At 41.3% G+C, this 22,742-nt stretch overlaps 1 protein-coding gene across 1 annotated transcript in view; it reads left to right on the top strand.

The window, feature by feature from the left end:
• The window catches only part of skia (v-ski avian sarcoma viral oncogene homolog a), a 97,969-nt gene extending 75,886 nt beyond the window's left edge, over positions 1-22,083 (top strand). Inside the window, exons 2-7 of the mRNA XM_055013283.1 lie at positions 12,844-12,960; positions 13,643-13,758; positions 14,294-14,604; positions 14,792-15,120; positions 16,813-17,043; positions 18,351-22,083. Coding sequence (XP_054869258.1) covers positions 12,844-12,960; positions 13,643-13,758; positions 14,294-14,604; positions 14,792-15,120; positions 16,813-17,043; positions 18,351-18,539 — 1,293 coding nt within the window. The 3' untranslated portion in view covers positions 18,540-22,083. The remainder of the gene's footprint in view (positions 1-12,843; positions 12,961-13,642; positions 13,759-14,293; positions 14,605-14,791; positions 15,121-16,812; positions 17,044-18,350) is intronic.
• Positions 22,084-22,742: the final 659 nt, after the last annotated feature.

Below are 22,742 nucleotides of genomic sequence, written 5' to 3'. Positions count from 1 at the left end.
CAGAATAGCCTCAGGAACTTTATTATTTTAAGGTTGGAGAACAATTTAGACCACAGAACAGGTTTTGGACACTTAAACTTTACTTCTTGAAGCTACTTAAATGTACAGACAGCTTTTGCTACTAGATTGCTACCAGATGTAGCTGCAATGTCCCATCCCCACCCCCCCTTTTAATACTGAAAACAAAGATCAACTGATATAAACGAAGAAACAATCACTTCTGCATATCTGTCACCATTACTCTTATCCACTGATTCCACACTGGTTTCCTTTGTAGAGTTCAAGGGTCTACTGATTTAACCCTACTTGCCTTGGCTCTTTTGTGGCAGTCTCTTGGGCAGGGGATAGGGTTTAAGCGGATAGCAGCCGGACAAGTTAACTATCACTGCTGACCTGCTCTGGTGTCAATCCCTCAAACAGTCCTAATCCCACCACATCCTGCTCTAACTGCTCAATCCCACATGTCTCACTAGATCATGCCTTGGGCAAAAGGCATCCATTGGGGTGGAGCAGTGAGAGAAACTGGTGGATTTTCTCCTCGTTATTGGTGTTAACTCCTGTCTCTGTAGCTGGTGCTTTAACTATCTTTGCAGCACCCATGCGAGTGCAAAAAATGCTCCACTGCGTAGATTAGAAATACTACATACTTTCCACTCGAATATTTGCTACACCAATTCCCTGTGTTTACTGTTAACACAAGCTGTAAACACAGGCACACATGGCTGAGCTGGATAATCACACATACATTCATTCATTTTGAGCCAGTGACCTCCCTTGTTTACTGGGCCTCAACACACCTTCAGGTGCTTCTGTGAACGGGGGCCGAATGTAGGCCTGTTCTAGACTCACACATTTTCAGAATCACACCTTCCGGTATCCGCTAAGCTATCTTATCACTTTTGCTGTTTCAAGTGCCGGAGGCTTGTTTATGTGATCAACCATTCATTTACAGCTACTGAGTCACAGCAGACCACTCCATCTTCAAATTATCATCCCATGAGCCTTTTTAATTATACTGTAGCTGTATACTGGAACTGTGAAATCCGGTCTTACCAGTCCAGGCTGTGCCACATTCCCGTGCTCAATAGACCTTGGTAATCCTACTCATATCATTCAGTATTTTGTAAACTTTGGTTTATATTTGATGAACTGCCACCATCTCTTGTATACTCAATATATAGTATTAATTACTTGTTTGGGCAGAACCCTTCTGAACAACAGGTTCTGTTAAGGTGGAGTATTTTTAGCCATTCCACACAGGGTTTTTGAAAAACCATGTTCTAGGGCAGCTTTTGTGGTTCATGTTAACTAGCTCCACTTTGTCATGTTTAGTGATTAATGTGCTCTGAATGTTCCTGACAAGACTTCATGTGGAGTAATGTCAGAGGTTGAGCCAAGTCCAAATGGGGGTTGATTCTGGGCCCGAAACATGTGGCATTATTTGCTAATAGCTGTTGCAACAGTGCAAAAAGCCTTCAGGGCTTGGTTAAGACCCAAGACAAACATCATGACTAAAGTTTTGAGACTAGACTTGACTGACACAGGATTAGTAACGTCTTGATACCACAACAGTAAAAGAAGCCTGTTGGACATTTTTGTTGTACCTTGTCAAAATATTCTTCGTCACAATATCCCTGACAGCAGCTGTCACTCATGCAGCCTTACAGTAAAAGTTGAGCATAATAGTAAAGTTGTGACATGACCCACAGACTGGTTGATTCACTGCAACTCAGCAGATAATGTCTGTAATTTCAGCAGCTTTTGATGTCTCCCGTGAGGCAGCATCTTTATCAGTCCCCGCCTCCCTCCAACTATAGGTGTCAGTGAGATATAGAAAGAGAGGGCAAGACTGTAATTGGTGGTCTGTCCCAATTCTTCGTAGTAAAGGGCTCCAGGGATGAGGCTTTAGCAGGCGTAATGATGCCTGTAAGATGAGAGGGGATTTGACTGCAAGCCCTCACCCTCTCTTAAATCCCCCTCATCCTCCTCTGATAGAAGGATCCATGACAGCAAACCACCTGTTAAAGAACACATCACATATTTACATTCACCTGTCTCATTTTGCCAAGTCCACCCAAACCTTCTCAACTTACTAATTGCAATAAACAGAAAGTGGTTGAAGTTGTGGATTTAAGTAAGAAATGCTTCTAATTCCGTATGTCAGATTTTCAAATTGTAAACTAACATGATTTCCGAGGACCTAAACCTGTGCTAATCCTTTCAGATTAGTGAAAATTTAGTGAAAAAAGAGAGTGGGGCAGGAAGGGTGTCTAGAAGCACCCAGGTTTCTGTTTTGTTTGGTGTCCATCTTAGAGCAGTTAAAAATGGTTGAGAGTTTGCTTTAGGTGTTGGGTTGTGATTTATCATGATAGGATGGGGCCCGTCTGCAGTTTCACTCTGCTACTGTGAGCTACTTTGATGTGTAGGAGTGGGTGGGTTTGCTTTTTTTGGCATGCTTGCGTTTGTGTGTGCAAAAGTTAGTGTGTCTTTGAATAACTGCAAACATACATGTATATGTGCGTGCTTGTACAGCGCTCTTGACTGGGTTGTCACATGTCAAGGCATGTGCTGCAGTCTGTACTGGGGTACCCGAAATGCCTGCTGGTGTTCCAGTGCCCCGTAAGTAATACTTGGAAATCAAACTGTGTGTGTGTGTGTGTGTGTGTGTGTGTGTGTGTGTGTGTGTGTGTGTGTGTGTGTGTGGGTGTGTGTGTGTGTGTGTTCACCCTCTCCCTATACGCCAGCTGGCAGCAGCATCCATGCCCACACACACCCCCCAGTGCTATTTATGTATTTGCTCAGCCATGCGACTTAACCCTTTCACAAGCAACCTCAACCTTAGGGCATGTTACACGGCTAGCAGAAATATGCCCTATGCCCCGCATTCCCTGATCCTGAGCGCACACACACAGACACACTCCTCCCCTCATTACCCATAATTCACATCTGGCCTCCTTTAAAACGGGGCAGCTTTTTGCACCAGTGCAAGAAAAAGAGACATCAGCAGATTCCTCCTTGCGTGCGCCTCCCTACAACCAGAAAGCAACCTTTACAAGGCCTTAAATGCAGAAATGTTCTTTTCTGATGCTAAACTAAATTCTAGGACATCACAGTCTATAAATTTATATTATGAAAGTAGTTGATACTTTAGTTGCTAGGCTTGTATAAATTGAACTATAGCCCTTTCATTTTTACCAACAAACTGAAAGATACAGATACTGTATGACTGGGGAAACTGTTGCTCATCAACACTAGTTATTCTAAAGGTTTAGTTTGTCATCTTATATTAAAAAGTGCTAACCATGTGGATGTCCTCTTGTGAGATTGGACAATTTATCTATCTATCTATCTATCTATCTATCTATCTATCTATCTATCTATCTATCTATCTAGCTATCTAGCTATCTATCTATCTATCTATCTATCTAGCTATCTATCTATCTATCTATCTATCTAGCTATCTATCTATCTAGCTATCTAGCTATCTAGCTATCTAGCTAGCTATCTAGCTATCTAGCTATCTCTATGCCTGCCTACCAGCCTGCCTCTGTCTGCCTGTCTGTCTGTCTTTGACTCGTATAAAAAAAACTGACATGCCCCAAGGCATGTCAGTTTTTACAAGTACATGATCACATTTTATGTCTAACCAGTCAGTGACACAGAGGGATGTACTGACCACACCATACATATCTCAAACAAATTCATGGGTCCTTGCCTGAAATATCAACTGATACAGCATCTGTTTCCCTCAACCCCTAAAACTTGTTACTGGTCTATGACCAATGACTAATTTCACACACTGGCAATGACGCTGCCTGTGTCTAGCAGGTTATTGTTAGCATTTGATCTCAGTATAAACTGCAGAAGCCAAGGATGGGATGGAAAAGGAAAAGCTATGGAAACATCCAGCTGTATTTACTTACCCACCCACCCCCTTCACTCCTCTCCCTCTCTCTAGCTCATCGTACTTTTTTTGAGCTTTCTGTCTCCGCGGCGGGCCAATCCCCATCTCTCTCCGGTCAGCAAGGAGAGCTGGTCTCTCACCATTCCCACGGAAAGAGTTGCCAAAGCAAATTTGGCAAGAGGAAATGGAGACCCTGCTCCCTTCCCAAACCTCCTCAATCTCTTCCCTTTCCTTTTATTTGTGTGTGTGTGTGTGTGTGTGTGTGTGTGTGTGTGTGTGTGTGTGTGTGTGTGTGTGTGTGTGTGTGTGTGTGCGTGTGTGTGTCTGTTGTACAAGGCCTCCAGGCACAAATGGAATGGCGTGTGGTACAAGAGGAGTCTTTTGTTGTCTTCTCTTTCATTTTTCCATGCATATGACTATTGCCATGTGTAAAGTCACTTTTGATGATTTACATGTTGATGACTGAAAGCTGACGTATTCCTCCACAGGGTGTCAGATGTCAGCTAATGGGCTTTTAAAACCAATCAAATAGATTTGTGGTGGTGTAACTACAAACAAAGCTGCTCATCTTTATAGATTAGTAAATTTTTATTGTCTCTTTGTCTCTGTCTAGACTTCATGCCTTGCCACAACCTGTTTATACTTTTCTTGTCTCTTTTTATAGTGTTTATCCACCCCTTGTTCTCTTTTTCCTTCTGTTCTTTGCTGTTTCTTGTCTGTTTTTGCTGATGTGTTTGGGAATGTTGGCCTTCCTTTCTTTTTAGGACAACGGGACTCATTCGGCATCTTGTCCTCTCAGCCTACCCCAGCATTGCATAGCATGACGTAGCCTAGTTTCATATAGTTCCCTATTGAGGAGTTGTCATAGTATGTGGTAACCTAATCTACAATCACCGCTGCCCTTTGTAGACAATCTCAAGATGTTAATTCTGTCTTCTGTATACTTTGTGTTACAAAGCATTTTGGCCATTGTTGGCATCTGTACGTCATTCTACAGCACTGTAGTGGGATATAGAAAACAAACAGTCACCATACACTTTTATTGTGAGTCTTGAGAGGGCTCAATTGCTAGACCCAATATTATGTAGCAGTTAAAGACAAGCTATAAGTGCAGATGGTTTTATATTCTGAGTTAATCAAATACACACTGCATTACATATTAAATAGTCATGTTATCTGAACTTTGTTTTTATCAGTTGCTACAAGTGTTTAACCTTTAGCCAAGCTAGTGGCAACACCTCTGAGAGGTTTCTCCTCTGTTTTGTCTACTGGCCTCTCTGGGACCTTCTTGGAAACAGAGACTTCAGGAACAGCTGCTGACCTGCAGCCATAAAATTTTTCGAGGAAAACAATTTTCAGATGTAAATGTTGAAATAAGAATCCAAATGTCAGATTTGTAGCATTAGATGGATTCATCGGGGAAAAGATGAATGGTAAAATAGTTGAAATATTTTATACTTTAACCCCTGCGGTTGTATTAACCAAACTACAGACATTGCAACAAATTGTACAACAAATTGAAATAGTGTACAGCCTGGTGGTTACAAGAGCAGCAGTGTGAGTACAGGCTGTTTTGGGGTGGGGATTGTCTTTCAAGTAGCATGGGAATGTAGGAGAAGCTGGTAACGGGATAAATAATAGGTTATGTGAGGAGAGGTGGTACAGGTGGGCCCTTTTCTCTACACAGGGCTACCTGCTGGTCTGAACACCTACCATTTGTCTACACACACTAACACATGCCCACAGTCCTCAGCTGGCAGCTCTCTTTTGCCTCTGAGTACTAACACTGTTCTCCAACAAACCTCACAAGTTAATACTTGCTCTTCATAATTGAAACTTGAAGTGAGTAAACAGTAACTTATGTGCTTAGCACATGAGAAATTACTTTTCACTATATTAAAGTGAATATAGAATGAGGTCATTTCAAGTGTAGTCAGCAAACCAGTTCATCTTGAAACTATGCTTCAGCAAGACAGAACTCTTGAATAATAAGAAAGATTTGGTGCTTTGCAGTGTGCACTTTGAATGTAACTGTGTAAAGTGTTTTTACTATTTACTTCCTGGAAGACAGAGGCCCCATTGTTCTGTGTGACTCCTCAGCCAGGGTGATGATGGTGGGATGATCTAGTTGCCAAAACTGGAGCTCTCTCTCTCTCTCTCTCTGTGTGTGTGTGTGTGTGTGTGTGTGTGTGTGTGTGTGTGTGTGTGTGTGTGTGTGTGTGTGTGTGTGTGTGTGTGTGTGTAACCCACAAACATACAGTTGAGGAATCTCACTTGAGCAAGCAGCTACAGTGCTGACTATATTTTTATCCACTGTGTTCGTCTGGGTGTAGAGCTGCGCATACACATATTCACATACACACAAAGTTACAAGACGAGAAATAAGTGGCATTCTGATAGCAAAACTAGCATAGCAATTGCTACTTTGCGTGAACAGTGGAACCACATGTCTGACACTTGTTTGTCTCCCAGCATATGTTGGGTTTTGTGGCCAGTGCCATACGAGGTAAGCTAAGCTCTTACTTTGCCTCCAGGAAGGGCCCCTCCCTTTCCACCGCTATGGGCCCCTTAGTAAGACATACAGGGAGGCCAAAGTCAGGTCACAGGCAGGGTGCGGCTCCTTAGTGAAGAAAGAGCAAAGAAAACAGGTTGTTTGCCCTTTCATCTCGGCTTGGTCTTGGGGGATGTTGGGTTAGGCAACCAGTTTAGCACCGTACCACTCCAGGCTGTTTGTTTCCGACAGCCGTGCAGTCTTGACACCTGACACATTATGCGGTCAGAACAGAAATGACTGGCTAAAGAGAACTGCCAAAGACAATTTTCAACAACATTAAGAAAGCATTATAACAATAAATTATGGTGCTAATTTCTATGATTTTATATTTCCAATTTGCTAAAGTTATAAGGTAGACATTGACTAAGGATTTTGTTGTGAAATGTTCACTCTTTAAACTTTTCACATTGGTCACACATTTCTCAAACTACATGTATTCTTCTTAAGAACAGTAGTAAGAAAATCAATTCCAAAAGTAGTTTGCTTCTGTATAGATCATGTTTAGACTAGTTACCCTAGGACTTATGCCATATATGTAACTGCACTAGGACCTCTTTTAGCCTCAGACTGTTTATGCATGCTTGTGGAAGAGTATGTCAAACTTATTTTGCTTGTCTTTTCTCTGTGACTGGAATCAAGCATGTTTGTAAAGGACATCCTGTAATCTATGACACAGGAAGCACAGTCAGACAGATAGACGAAAAGAGCGGGGTGGGTGTAGGGGTTTGGGGAAAGCAACAAGAGGAGGGAGTGGCAGAAAATGAAACAAGGTGGTGGTAGTGGGGTTGATGAAAATGACAGACTGTGTCAAGTAGGAGATTCTGAATTACCTCATGAAAGGTTGTCTGTCATCAGTACGACAATATTTAAAGCTGCTGGGATTTGGTGGCTTTTAGTTTTTTGGGACAAACTCCCTATTGACAACATTGCAAGGTGTCAGCAGCATTCTCCTGTCAAGCCTTGCCTAATGCACGTTTCATCTCAGTCTGTAACTTTTTTTTTCATAACTTATTTCCTGAGATCTGGTTTTCAGAAGGTAATCATTCTGTGAATCAGGTTCTCTGAACAATGTTTTACCAGAGTCCAACAACAAAAAATGTCTAGATTTGCTGCTTTCTTGACTGCTTGGTACTTAAATAGATAAATATGAATGTACTTCTCCATCCAGTGCTGTCATTAAGAAGGGACTATTACAAACATTCAGTCCTTTTGCTCATGGACTAATTCCCTATTCTGCCATCGCACCAACTGCTTAATCGAGTTAGAGACTGAGCACTTGTGGAAGACTTCTCCATGAACTCTTCGCTGACTGACTCATTTGTAGCTGAGTATGACCTTTGCTTCCTCACTTTTCCAGCTAATAGTAACAACCTATTTGATTTGTTGCAATGGCACAATAGAACAAAGAATCCCGTGTCTCTATAAAGCATCACTGATTTGGAAAATTCTGTGCATTTTTTCAAGGTTTTTGTCATACCACTCTTCTTCAAAGTGACATCCTTAGTGATCTGAAATAAATTTCAAAATGTTCACAACCAGACAAGGAAAGAGATTTTTTGAATTCAGTGCAATGAAATTCTCACAAAGCCAGTCTTAATCAGAAGTTTCACTTCCCCTAGTTGTTTTTGTAACAGTTATGTAAGGCTTCTGTTAACTACATGTGCCTATACATCCTTACTTATGTGGAAATACGTCGCATGGCAGTCTGATGCACGCTCATTTGAATGTCTTTAGCATGATAAAACCACAGTCATTTTTTCTTTCCTATGCAGAATTAATAGGCACAAAGAACCTTTCAGTTAGACAGATTTAGAGCTGCAACAATGGCTTCACCAAAGTTTTATGAAGTCTATTACTGTACATTCTCCAAAGAATGGTATTCATAGGGTTTTAAGTCACTATGACAGCCACCAATAACCTGCAGACACAGGAACTGAAACTGTGAGGACTTTCAAAAGACGCAGACAGTCTTTTACCAAGAAGACTGCTCTCACCCCACCCAAGTTGTCTCTGCCACAAACACACACATGCAGCCATACTAACACATATCCACCCATATCCCCTGCATAGACATGTGCTCATGCATGAACCCCTTGCACGGGGCCCCCTTATGGCAGCTGAGATGAGCATGACGTTCTCACTATTTCCACGTATGCTGCCTCATGACTTGGTGCTTTGCGAGTTTCTCATGCAGGGGATATTCCTAACTGCCATGTGTGAAGTGAGCTGAATTAGCATTTGACAGATATGTACTTCAAAGGTCTAGTTGTGATATGTTGTACCATTGTTTGGTTATTATCATGCCAAAAACCTAGAGCTTAGAGCACAGAGCTCTGCAACTTTTATAATGAAATCATATCTGACTTTTAATAAAGGCCATAGTCATCCCCTAGATACCAGTGTAATGCCAGTACGTAGATACAAAGGTGTCATGTTCTCAGCAAGAGGTGTTGGAGTAGAGTACATAGACAATGTCACGGCATGTCTTACACACCCCAGGTAATCAGAAAGCTTTATCTTAGAAGTGTGACATCCTGTCTATGCTGTATAATCCACACAGATCATAAAGGGGGTGGGCTGCAAAGGGCATGAATGTGTGTGCGCACCTGCAATTCTTTGCATGTCTTTGCAGCAGTGCTGCTGTAAGTCAGAGACTTATCAGGAGAGCACTGTCAAGTTTCCAATAAAAGTGTCTCACTGACCCCTCGGTCAGGGTCTCAGTATGTGTGGATATGAATGTGCACGTGTGTCAATTGCAAGAGGATTTCTCATGTATTCATGCCACACCTTCAGCCACAGAGCTCCTGTTCGATAATGTCCAATCCTTATGGACCCACATAGAAAGATATCATACACTATAATGGAATCATTTCAAGTTAATGAAATTATGGTGAAATTACACCACTCTTTGCACCCTCTTGATTTTTGCCCTGGATCACCTGAAACCAGCCCGTGGGTCCCTAACAACCAGTGCCACTGACACTTTTTAAATAGGACTTCCCAACCTGACTGTTTGCCTCATGCCTCACAGTCCCACTGTTCAGTAACCTAGACATGCAGATATTTCCCTCCCTGAAGTGCCTGCTGCTGAGCCCCCACAAGCTCAGCTGCCAATTTTGTTGACCCCTCAACACTCTCCTCCATCCAAGATTACTGCGACCGGATCTCACCCTGGTGGAGAACCGCAGCGTTGGCAACTGGTAATCCACGAGATGAGGACTGGCACGTGGCACAGAGGCTTTGCCCAGAGCCAGCACTAAGTGTGTGCGCGCATGCGTGTGTGATCAGCCACTCTTTGGGCTGAACTGCTGGCAGTAGCCACTTGCCTCTAGTCCTGTTTTACTGCAGTGATAAGTAGGACATCTCTTCATCACTAGATAACCCATAAAAATACCATCCACAGTCAAGACTCCTCTGTACTATTGTATTGTCTGTCTTTGTTAGCATCTGTGTAACGGTGCATCACTTAAATTTAAAAATTTTGCTATAAAGAAAGGAATCTTAAACCCTAAAAATAAATTAAGAAGTTTGTTAAAAATATTTGTATGCATTGCATACACATTTCTCTCACTCAATCCAGCTTTGTTCCTTTTAGTTGGGTTTTCAGGTATTTTAGCTACAATACAGTGAATTCCTAAATACTGTGACCATGATGAAAACAATCGTATATTGTGACCAGTGAAGTAACATAAATTTAATTAATTGAATTGAATTAATGTAGCACTTTTTTGGGCTGAAGTTTTGGTTTCATGAACCCCTTTCAGGTATGTATGACTCTAGGACTGGCTATATTTTTTCAGTTGGTTGGTCCAGCACTATTATTATACCCAGAGAACGACTGATCCTAGATGGATCAATGCCACCATGAGTTGAAAATGTCCTGTGGTGCCTTGACACAAATCAGCAATGATCAGCAAATTCCAGCTTGTCTAGTCTAATGTGTGCTAAGGGCTTAACTGACATGCATCGTATAGTTTTTAAAAACTTTTTTCTAATAAAACTGTCCTAAAAAATAAGACAAGTAATTTCAGAAGTTACTGTGTGAACATTAAATTGATATATCAGTTTTACAATGGAGATACATGGATTAACAATCTAAACATAAACGAGATTCAGTAACTGTTCAATGCAGACACTTTTTTATCGGATGTATTGAAATTCTAGACAAAGGGCACAACACAGGAGTAAAAGATGACACTAAGTTTCAGTTTGGTGCTTGGTTTGACCGTGTCTATTCACAAATATCTCATCTGTTAGAATTCCATCCATTATCCATCCATTATCTATACACCACTTAATCCTCACTAGGGTCGCGGGGGGAGCTGGAGCCTATCCCAGCTGACTCGGGCGAAGGCAGGGGACACCCTGGACAGGTCGCCAGTCTGTCGCAGGGCCACATACAAAGACAAACAAGCACTCTCACATTCACACCTACGGGCAATTTAGAATAATCAATTAAACTCAGCATATTTTTGGACTGTGGGAGGAAGCCGGAGTACCCGGAGAAAACCCACGCATGCACAGGGAGAACATGCAAACTCCATGCAGAAAGATCCCGGGAAAGCCGGGACGCGAACCAGGGACCTTCTTGCTGCAAGGCGAAAGTGCTAACCACTACGCCACTGTGCAGCCCCTGTTAGAATTCCTTGTAATAAAAAAAAAAAAGCTCTTAAAATAAAGGCTTAATGTCTGATCTGTCTCGTTTGAAATCCTTATCATTTCTGCATTTGAAGTTCAGAAAATAAAGAACACTCTTGGTCACTTAAGCACTCTGATGCTGTTTTGAAAAATCATATATGAAATTCATAGAGTTATACATCATGGTAGATCGTGGACAGCTGCCACATTGGCAGACCTCGGAGGTATTTATTCGTCTAGCCATACTACTTTCCTGCAAGAGCTGCTCTGATTACACAGACGTGGCATAGCATGACGCACTGCCAATATGGTGGAGAGGGACAGACATACACACACACACACACACACACACACACACACACACACACACACACACACACACACACACACACACACACACACACACACACACATATATGGAGAGAGACAAATGGCCACCTGTTGACACCACACAGCTACACAGGGTGTTGTGTGAGTGTGACAGACAGAAAGACAGAAGAGAGACAGAGTTAGAAAGTCTGTGTATTCTGGCCTCTCTTGCACACTGCAGCAGTTTGCTGGCAAAACACTGTAGATTCCTGAGGGAGATCCTCAGAGAGAAAAAACAAGAGTGAGAGAGCACCACGAAGAGAACCAGAGAAAGAACTGAATGAGTGCATGAATATGGGTGAATTTATCCATCTAGAAATATTATTCCTTTGATAGAGCCAGTCCAGATCTACATTCCATGTGACCTCCATTTCAACACGTGACCTCGAAACACTGAGGAAGAGTAAAACACACAGAATGTGTACGATTAAACTAAGCACAAACTGTTCAACAGCTCAACTTCAACAGACACCAAGAATTTTGCAGCTTCAATGATTCGTTGTTTCTGCAAAATAGTGTCAAATTACTATTAGCTAAATCTAAGTATTATATTTCAGAATATGTCACATTTGTTCTATAACCCTTTAACAATAAATTACACCTTTGTCAGATATGAAATCCTGTAAAAGAAAACACCGGTATTACTTTTGAGAAACATGTATTCTGTTCAGTCATTGCAGTTGCTCTTAGCTGGTGTGTGCGCTTCAGTGTGTGGCAACTAGTGACAGCCACAGCTTGGAGAGGCTGAGGTCATAGCTACAAAGCCAGCCTAACAGGGAGGAAAGAGAAACAAACCCCCACTTGTCTGTCTGTATGGGTGTATCTGTGTGTGACAGACTGACACACAAATGGGCACACACTCTGCCCCAGTCACCTCTTGCCTCCTCTCTTGGCTGCCCATGAGCAAACACACCTAGCTATATTGGATACTGCATGTGACAAGTTTGTGAAGCTTTGCCCTTGCCTCGATTGATGGTGTGTGGTTGGGCGAACTTTTTAGTTTCCTCACAAACACCAGAACGCGCACAGACACACAAAGTCAATAGCACACCTAAATATAAACACACTTGCACTTCAGCCAACAGACACATCTGCTGGCACTCCTCTATCAAGCATCCACATAAACACACACACACACAAACACACATAGTTATTGGTTTGTCTGACAGTATTGGGTTCATTTTCAGTTCACTGACATTCTAGTGACACAGTCTTTGGTCAGCTGCCAAGTGGGCTACCTATGATACATTCATATCACATGGAGCAAATCAACCTAAATGTGTTTGCACATTCAACCATTGTAGTAGTACGTAAACTGAAGCTATATAGGGAATATAAGCTATCTTCCATTTTTAAAACAAATCTTCCTTTCTTCTAGGCATGTGATCCCATCCCGATGAAAAAGTCCAAGCATGAAGACCTCCCGTCACAATCCCCGCTGGCCGACAAAGAGAAGCAGCACGACTGGCTACAGTCCTTGTCTGCCTCAAATAAGGTTGGTGTTGTTAGGCTCAGGAAGGAGATGCTCATGATGAGGATTGTGATGCATGGTCTATGAAATGAGATGTCATGTAATATTATATGGATGTTTTTGGATGAGGGGAGTGCTTAAATTTAGATTTGGCAAGCTGTGCTAACAGAGGAGGTAACTGTAGACACCAAGAGCCCCACAATGGAAAGAAGTTTGAGAGCTGTGAAACAGAATATAACCACAATGTAGTGATGGATGTCCCATGTGAAGATCGATATTCTCTAAAAAAAATCTACCATAGAGTAATACTTCGACGGTCTTCAACAAATAATCTTCATACTGAAACCTCTTCACTCAAAGAACAAAAACATTTTTGTAGCACAGTTGATTGTATGGATACATCTAAGTAGTTGATATTTAAACCCTAAAATATTTGGTTGTCTAAATTTGCATGATGTGGATAAACCATCATTTTTTCCTAGATCCTACCAAGGGTCAAAGACCACTTTTAGACTTTTGTACAATATGTTTTTCAATGGACAGCAGTACTGTGTGTAAACTTGAGTATCACATCTATGTTTGCATTTACAGACTTGAAATGAAACCATGCATAACTCTATACTGTTATTGAACTGTGTCGCTTGATCATTACAAATGTAGTTTTTTATTACTTGTTATATAAGGCTTTGTCAATGTCTCTTTTCAGGGGATTAACTGCATTCAGCCCAGGCAGAGGCCCTCAGCTTTTAGACCTTGGTCCCCCCACATCTCTGCAGGTGATAAGGAGCCCTCCAGTCACCCTTTGGCCCTGCTGAGAGACAGGTGAGCCCAGCAGAGCACACCAGAACTAGATCTAAAATGGAAGACAATCTCACCAAACAACACTTCGAAAATCAATTAAAACAATGAAATATCTAGACTCTATGAGAAGCTTTTAAGGCAAGGATTGACAGCCGTTTTGTTCAGCTGGATGTGGTAAGCTCCCAGCATGCGCTCTCACTTGTCTGGGTGGGTTGGTGTCACAGGGGTCAAGTCTGACTCTACCGCAGCCTCCCACACGCCACCATTCACACACATTTGACACACACTCATACTGTGGGCACCCACTTGGCATGATGCTGCCAGATCAGGCTTCACCATATCACAGTTGATCTGGCCCACTTTCTCCTGAAGTGGGAGGAAATAGCTGTAGGCACTTTATTTGAATGTTTTTCTACCCTGGTTGGCATAGGCTGTTCACAAAGGACCATACAATATGGTATTAGCTGTCTCTCCTTAAATTCAGAATTCATCTCTTCTTAATCAACTAACCTTTATGTAGATTATGAAGCTGAAAAACTGCATGATTTTCTTTTAGCTTCTACAACTACAAGAGCCTTGAGAACGCTGTGGCCCCCAATGTGGCCCTCACACCACTGCCTCTGGGGAAAGTGGGTCCTATGTCCCCGTCGGTACCCAGCACCTCACACCCAAGTGGAGGTGAACCCCCAGGCGAGGGCGCCAACCCCAACTCCAGGTCTCGGAAGAGAAGAGCCACAGGGGAGCTCCCACCCCCAACACCAGAGGTCCCCTGCTTTCCGTCCTCCACAGCCAGTAAGGCACCACTGCCACCGTCTCAGGACGACAAAGATTCAGAGGTGGAGATTGAAGTGGAAAGTCGTGACGAATGTAAGCAAATAACGCTGTGCCGGCACCACAGATCTTTTTATAGTGTTTACATGTGTTTTCTTGTTTATTGCAGGGCTCAGCTGACGAGCTAATATTGACAAGCTCAGCTGATCAGTTACTTACCACTGCCAGGACGTCTCATTGTTTTAATCTCACCCTCTCTTGTGTTTCTGCTCTGCTCCAACAGTCACTTCATCATTGTCCTCCCTGTCGTCACCATCATTCACCTCATCCAGCAGCTCAGCCAAAGACTTGAGCTCACCAGGCGTCCAAGGGCCCATCTGCACTGTCACGTCGGCCGAAGGCACTGCCCCTGGAGCTGCACCTGTCGCAGTCCCTGTGACTCCTCCAGAGCTTGGGCTGGAGTCAGAGCTGGAGAGCCTTCGTCAGGCACTGGACAGTGGACTGGACTCCAAAGAGTCAAAAGAGAAGTTTCTTCATGAGATTGTTAAGATGAGGGTGAAGCAGGAAGAAAAGTTGGGATCAGCTCTGCAGGCCAAACGAAGCCTCCAGCAGGTAGGGTTCCATTCAAATCATTGTATGGATGGATGTGTCTTTATGTCAAACGAGAATATAGATATCAGTTTAATATGCTTACATTATGTACAAAGATGAATGCAAGATGCGTTTAGTCCAACTGAGCAGAAACACTGAAGGCAGAATTAAACGACTAGCAACTCGACAGTCATCACACCGACATTTACATTTTGAATTTTACTCATCAACTCACACACTTGATCTTGACTTGACCATTCTGAACTTGAATTATTCCCTGTAGTGAAATGCTTTTGAGAAAATATGAAAACACTGTTAATTCACTATTGACTATTCAGATTTGAAAGGAAAACATGCTACTGTGCAACTTTAACAGTATTCATTCAGAGACGAGGCATAATTGTCCTCAGGGACAAACAAATTCCATTAGACTTGTCTCCAGTGATATGAGACTTGGCTTTAACTTGTTTCATTTGATATGAGAACGAGTTTTCTTGATTGGTTCCAAATTTTGCTTGACTTGGACTTGACTGAATTGAGATTTTGGTTTCACCAGAAGACTGAAGAAAAAAATGCTTCACTAAAGACCATATATAAGACAAGGCACTTTATTCATGAATTAGCATGCAGTATATTTGCATACTAAGTCATTTCATTTTTGTGATTCAGTGATGACTGATGTTTACCACTTTTGGATGGAATAGTGGGATTTCCCAGTAACTGCCAATCACAAACCATACAAACCTTAAATCTTTCCTTACATTCTTAAAATCAGACTTGACAGAAACTTTTCAAAGCTGGCACTCTGAGGAAATCACTTTAGCTCAGGCATCAAAATGCAAAAGTGGATTAGAAGTCCTCACTGTCCACAAAGCTTAGCATGAGTTGGCAAGTGATAACAACGAGAGCGGATGTTGCAGTGAAGGGAAAGGCCAGACTTCCATTTTATTTTTGGTCTTGGACAGACAACAAGTAAATGCCGACAAAGGATACTGTGTGGGTGAGCAACATAAGATGCAGCCTGAGCAAAGAAAACTGATTCCAGCTTGACAGAATTCCACTTTCGCTTTCCATCAAGCCAGAGAGGAGCTGTGGAGAGTCACCACAAATCCAGCCAAGCAACAACCTAAATCAGAAATGGTCTTTACGACTCACAGGCATACTTTTTCCTGTGTTTCACTGAATGAACCCTAATCCTGTTGGGATTGCAAGAGTTCTTATGTAAAACTGTTGTAGACTAAAGGGTGTGACAGGGATTGTTTCTTTTCACTCTTTCTGTAGGACTCAACAAAGCTTGATGACAGATATGTTTGTCTCAGCTGCTAGGTTCCCATGAGAAGGCTATGGGCGTGTTACTGCAACATACACAGACACACATTCGTACTCTTTCAGTGCTTCGGAGGAAGGAAACCCAACTTCTGTCAGCCCACACATTGCCCTAACCCCTGACTTGGCTCAATGTAAACACTGACATGGATACTGCAGGCTACCGTAGCAAACTTCTCTCAGGTGTCAACAATTCAGAAACAAAGTAAAGCAGACATGTGACTGATGCTGTATTATCCACTGGCATCCACAACAGTTATTTATCACTGACTCTTCCTAGATATCACTTCAATTTGTGAAAACAACTTTTTAAATTGATTAATTGATTAATTCTATAAGCATTACCTTCAGACTAACAGTCTGATTTCTCCAATCTCTTCTTCAAAGGAGCTGGAGTTCTTGCGAGTGGCCAAGAAGGAGAAGCTGCGCGAGGCAACCGAGGCAAAGCGCAACTTGAGGAAGGAAATTGAGCGTCTGCGAGCCGAGAGTGAAAAGAAGATGAAGGAAGCCAATGAGTCACGGATCCGTCTGAAGCGGGAGTTGGAGCAGGCCCGACAGCTTAGGGTCTGTGATAAAGGCTGTGAGGCTGGACGTCTCCGCGCAAAGTACTCTGCACAGGTCAGTTAGCATATGTTGAAAAAGCTTTGTCTAACTATAGGCTATAAAACTTAAATAATCCCTACATAATATATTTGAGGAACATTAGGGAATGGATAGAAATATAGCCAAACCAAGTTGTGCATTTAGATAAACATTATTAGGATAGTGTGTTGAGATGTGATGGTAGAAAGTCTAGACGATTATATCAACACACTCACACTAATGCAGTTTTTCACTTTCGCAAATGCTCTCAAGGTCAGCAGAGAAGGCAGGAAAAAAACACATTTCCTTTTCCCCAGGCAAAAATAAATGGGTGTAGCCCTGAGACGTATGATAAGTCCCCCTCAAAGAGGAAACAGGAAGAGACGTTGACTTCCCTCGGGCACTATGGGAAATGCAGATTAGACAAAACAAGAAGGAGATTGTGCTCTCTAGCTGTGTCTGTGTGCCTCTCTGCAGAGACTGCACTCTTTGGAAAGCCATCATTAAGACAAAATGTATTAAGTTGTTGCAGCCAATAAAAAACTTCAGTAATTTTCAGCGTTTGCTGAGTGCTCTCAAAGATTATTTTGCTAAAAATGCCACTGTTTAGAGACATCAATGACTGTAAAATGAAATCTAGATAAACCGGAAATGATTGTGTCAGACAGAAGTTAAATTTTTGGAAATATGAAGCCAGTCTGCCAGTGCAGCGAGTTCATTGCTGGAAAATCCCCGACTGATGATGTCTTGCAGAAATTTTTATTCCCAAGCTCGCAATATTTGGCCTTGGGTTGGACTAAAACAGTAGTTAAGTAATTTTGTCTTATCACATAACTTCAATAAATACACTGGTTGGTGGGAGAGATGGGCCAGACAACTCATGACAGTCATATCACCATGTGATACTGAGTTTGGCATGTGAGGATTGAGGAAATACTTTGCAATGATGTATTTCAGCTTACATGAAGCATCCCTGTTAACTTTGAGAGGGTTTTTGTCTTTTTTGTGTTTTTTTTTCCTTTCTGTTTGTGTCTCTGCGTTATTTGGTCTGAAATAGTTTCCATAGGTTTCGTAATTATCACACATATGTCATCATTAACAGTATTCAGAGGTCAGTTCTGCTTGTGTGGGTAACATGAACATTGCACAAGTACTACAGTAGAAACACTGGTGTGTAGACTGGGGCAGATGTTCTGGTAGTCTGCAGTGTTGAAATGGCAAATGAATGAAAGAGAGCCATAATTAGTGTATGCAAGTGTGCAGGGTCTGAGCGACACAATGTTCCAGGAGTCACGTTTCCACTGCTGCATAGATTCAGCGGATTTCTGTGTTCTTTTTTCCAGATCGAGGACCTCCAGATGAAGCTTCAGCATGCTGAAGCTGACCGTGAGCAGCTCCGAGCAGACCTGCTGCAGGAGCGGGAGGCCAGAGAGCACCTGGAAAGGGTGGTGAAGGAGCTACAGCAGCAACTCTGGCCCAAATCCACCAGCCACAAAGACGGTACACCCAAGGACATGCCAGCTGACAACTAACCCAGCGGTCAGCTCCACTACCTAACTATTCCCTCTCATTGCTATGATCCACCCCAACATCCTCTACCCTTTTCAAACTCTATTCAGGAGGCCTGGGACAGACATATTGTGTCACTGTCCCTCACACTCGCACCCCCAGAACACAAAAGCATACAGAGACTCTCGCCCTCCAACCAGAGACAGAAAAAAGAAATGTGGAGCTGTGCCCTCATCCACACCCATGAAAAGTCTCGTGAGTGATTCCCTTGAAGAATGACCAGAAATGGCAACAAGGAAACCCATGTTTCTAAATCAAGCACTGATTCGCACCTTCCAAACTCAGAGAAGTGAAAACTGGATCACAGTGAATAACAGAAAAGAGATACGCAGCACGATGTGTGGCTGTCCCTACATTTTCTCTGACAAGGAAATGAGGTGAGGCGTGGGGACTGTGCTAATAACTGCTAAAAGAAGATCATATTCTATTGGATTTACACAGCTGTTAAGAGGTGTTGTAGCAGTGTGGCCAGGAGTGTTGGTCTCACACGTAACCCCCAGTTCTGGACAAAGCCTCCACCACTTTCTCCTGCCACGTTGAAGACAGAGGATTTTGAAGACATTATAAGCTATTTAAGGACAACATAGCAATGTGTAAAGAAAAAGAAGAGCATTTCCCTGTTTCTCTGTGCTGTTGGAGTTGGAAAATATGAAAGATACAGAAAAATTAGAAGGTAAACAAAACATGCAAATGAACTTTCCACCGTGCCACCGTGGTTTTGTTGGTTTTTCAGGAAGTCATCACAGTCCACTCAGAGGCAACTCATCTTCTCCTCACGTTTTATAAGATTGTTTATTTCCATTCAGGTTGAATTTTTTTCTCTCTTGGGATCAAACCTGGATTGAAGATTGAAAATAGAAACATGCTGACTTAGAGGCACCTTTTTTAGTGAGCACTTGTTTTTGGTGATCAGCAACAATATCCAGCCGTCTCCACCATGCACACACACAAACACACACACTGGTTGCCATATGTTTTTTAAGCATTTGGGTCAAAACCCTGAAGTTTTTATCTTCTAAAGATAAAATACTCCAGATGTGAGTGTTGCCTTGTTTTCTTGTCCTGTAACATTTGCGTGATCAGCGCCGGCATGTTTTTACTCAAATTGGCATCATCATCTTTGAAGTCACAGTGGACTGGATGGACACTCTTGTCAATAACCACAAAATGTTCATTTTAATTAAATTAAGGTATGTAAATATAAGTATATGATGTTGTTTTCTTTTTTACTTTACAATAATGAATCGCACTTTGTCATAACAAAATACTGTTATAATGCATTGTACTCGCACTATTATCTTCAGTCTTTCTTTGAAAACATCATCTTATACATGAGTGCTAACATATAAATCCAGTAAGCATTTCGTTGATTATATGCATCTTCAATTTAAAAAAAAAAAAAAAAAAGTTGTTCTGTTTACTAAGGCAAAGTATTGTAAATAAACAGAAAGAAAAAAGTATAGCTGTTGCTTGCTGATGCAGTCTGGAATTTTTGGAAAGTGTTGGACAAGACATTCTCCTGTCCTTGTAATATAATTGACACTTGAGCACCCGGTTCTAACACATAACAAATCTGACAACACAGAGCTGAATTGCAGGAGCACGAACAAAAAGCAAAGTCCGATTTTATTCAGAAGGTGGAGATCGTGAACCGGCCATCACACAGGGGGTACAATGCAATCAGAATGTACATTGTGTTAATGCTAATTTTCCTTTGGTTGTTGATGTTGTTTTAAACGTGGAGATACTTTATTGCTTGTCTGTTATGTTCACTTTTTTCAATAGAAAACTCATATTTTCTTTATGCATGAAATTTGAGAACGTTTGCCATACATATAGTCAGTTATTGGGCATTGATACTGTACATGTAAGGGTTTTATTGTGTTATGCAATATAAAGCATTTTTTTCTTATTTAGAAGAGGAAATTGTAATTGAAAAAAGCAACAAGTCGTGTATTGTTCTTAAGAAAAAACTTCACACTTGCGAAAAAAAACAAAACACAACAAAAAAAGAAGAAAAAAAATCAATGCAATGCTGGACAACCTCAAGTGCCTGAAATTGGGCGAAAGGTTTCCAGAGAAGGAAAACTGATGATGAAGCTGCTGGCGTTGGGGCATCTTATAGATTTACTGTTTGCAGGTTTCAAATTAACAGCCCCTCCTTGTTCTGCACTTCTTTTATCAGTATTCCTAAATCCAACCAGTTTACAAATGTTTTATTTTTCTTTTTTCAGTGCAGAGAACAACTGAACAAATGCTAAGATGCTTAAGGCTTTTTTTTGTTCTGAATGAGTGCTTTTTTTTTCTTCATTTGATATCAATGATATGCATGTTCAGACAATTTTTATAGAAGATCTTGAAAAGCCACTTGCTTCGGTGAATTGTTACTTTGGGTTGTACATAAAAACTTTACTGTTTATTCCCAGTTTGCTGACTTGTCCTGAGGCGGACACTTCGAGGATAATAGGGCATTATGTTGAAAGCCCGTTTCTTATCCGACATTACTGATGTTGCACGGAGAACAACACTGCATCTGTGACTTTGGCAGAACTAAAATTGGTACATTTTGTAGTTGTTTTTACACTCAAAAGAGTTGATAGCCTATGTGTAGTTTACGTTACTCATGGTTTTCTACAAAAAAAAGGGAGACTAATGACATTTGGCTCTTCGCTCTCCCGCCGAAAAGAAAAAAGCTGTTTAATGACGTCTTGTTTTCTAAAGGAGAATCATTTTGCTAAATAATGGGCAGTAAAGCAGCAATAACAGTCCATATTAATAGACAAATACTAGCCAGTGTGAAGATTTGAATAAGGATTTACAAATGTAAATATTTTTTCATTTACAATATTGTATAATATATGTACATGGTGTTTCCTTTTTCAAAAAGAAATCTTTTCTTACAATAGCTGTCTTGTTTTTTTTGTTTTGTTTTTTTGAATTTGTGTTATAACTGAGACGTTTCAAAAACAGTTAATGCAGTGCGTAAGAGAATATTCCCTACATGAACATGTTAATCCATTTCTTTTCATTATTTTTTACTGTAGAGTCTTTATATTGAATGACTTTTTTCACCAGTTCATATATATTTTAACAGTATGTTCAGCATCAGATAGCAGACCTGCAGTATGGGTCGCACACACACGACTACGCCACCTTGCAGATTGTTTCTCCCTCATCCTCATGTATCGTTTTAGCCCTGTGCTGCTGCTAATTCTATATACAGTTCTAGAAATATTTTTGTGTAAGAGGTAAGCTTTCTCATTTATTAATGCCACATATACAGTATGAAAAAAAGCTTGGCTTATTCATCTATCTCCCTTGTTTCCTTCATCTTTTCATGCCTTTTTCTTCCTCCAACAACACTGTTCCCTTCTCTAACGACACGGACTATATTGTAAAGTAAAGGACTTTATGAGATTATGTTTGAAAATAGCTATGCTTATATACTACAGTGACTGAATGTACAGTGTATAGATGCATTACCAGAAATAAAGTTGTTTGTCCAGATTGAATGACCCAGTTTCTTATTTTACTGCCTGTTTGGGAAATAATATAAACCTAATTCTTCTGCATATCTTGCGGAATGCTTCTTGACTTCTTATTCACTTACTGATATATTCAGTTTAATACACAAAAATATCAGTCGTTTCAGCTAAAAAAAAAACTTGTTTTCTAAGGAGGGGATCTCTGGGTCATCCTTGTGAATTCTCAGTAGTCATAGGAGAGGAAAGGTGCTCTTTGGTTACACTACTCAGATTCTAGAGCTCCAGTTTATTTCAAAGAAATGGGAAAGGTCCTATTTACAGATTAACCCATCAGCAACAAGCAAAGCTTCTCAGATTGCCACTTTGATTCAGCTATTTTGGCCATTCTGTAGGAAGAATTTCTGAGCTTCATGGAAGTGGTGACTAATTTTCCTGCAGGATGTGTATGGGTATTGTATGGGTGACTTTCTGCTTCCTCTTGCAAACATACGGTAAATGATGTAAGATTTCCTGATACATTCAGATTTGATAAGACAGTAAAAATTGGAGGAAAGTCCAAACGACAAAAACTGTGGGAAGAGCAGACGGCAGAGGATTTATTACACATTTGTCATCTGACATGTTTCCCTTTTGTTTTGGACAGAGATTTTGGACATACAAATATGTGTTTAAGGTGAGACT

The sequence above is a fragment of the Amphiprion ocellaris genome, chromosome 8, assembly GCF_022539595.1.
Source record: "Amphiprion ocellaris isolate individual 3 ecotype Okinawa chromosome 8, ASM2253959v1, whole genome shotgun sequence".
NCBI classification, from domain to species: Eukaryota; Metazoa; Chordata; class Actinopteri; family Pomacentridae; genus Amphiprion; species Amphiprion ocellaris.
The sequence above is the reverse complement of the archived record's forward strand: the minus strand, read 5'-3'. Positions and strand labels throughout refer to the sequence as shown.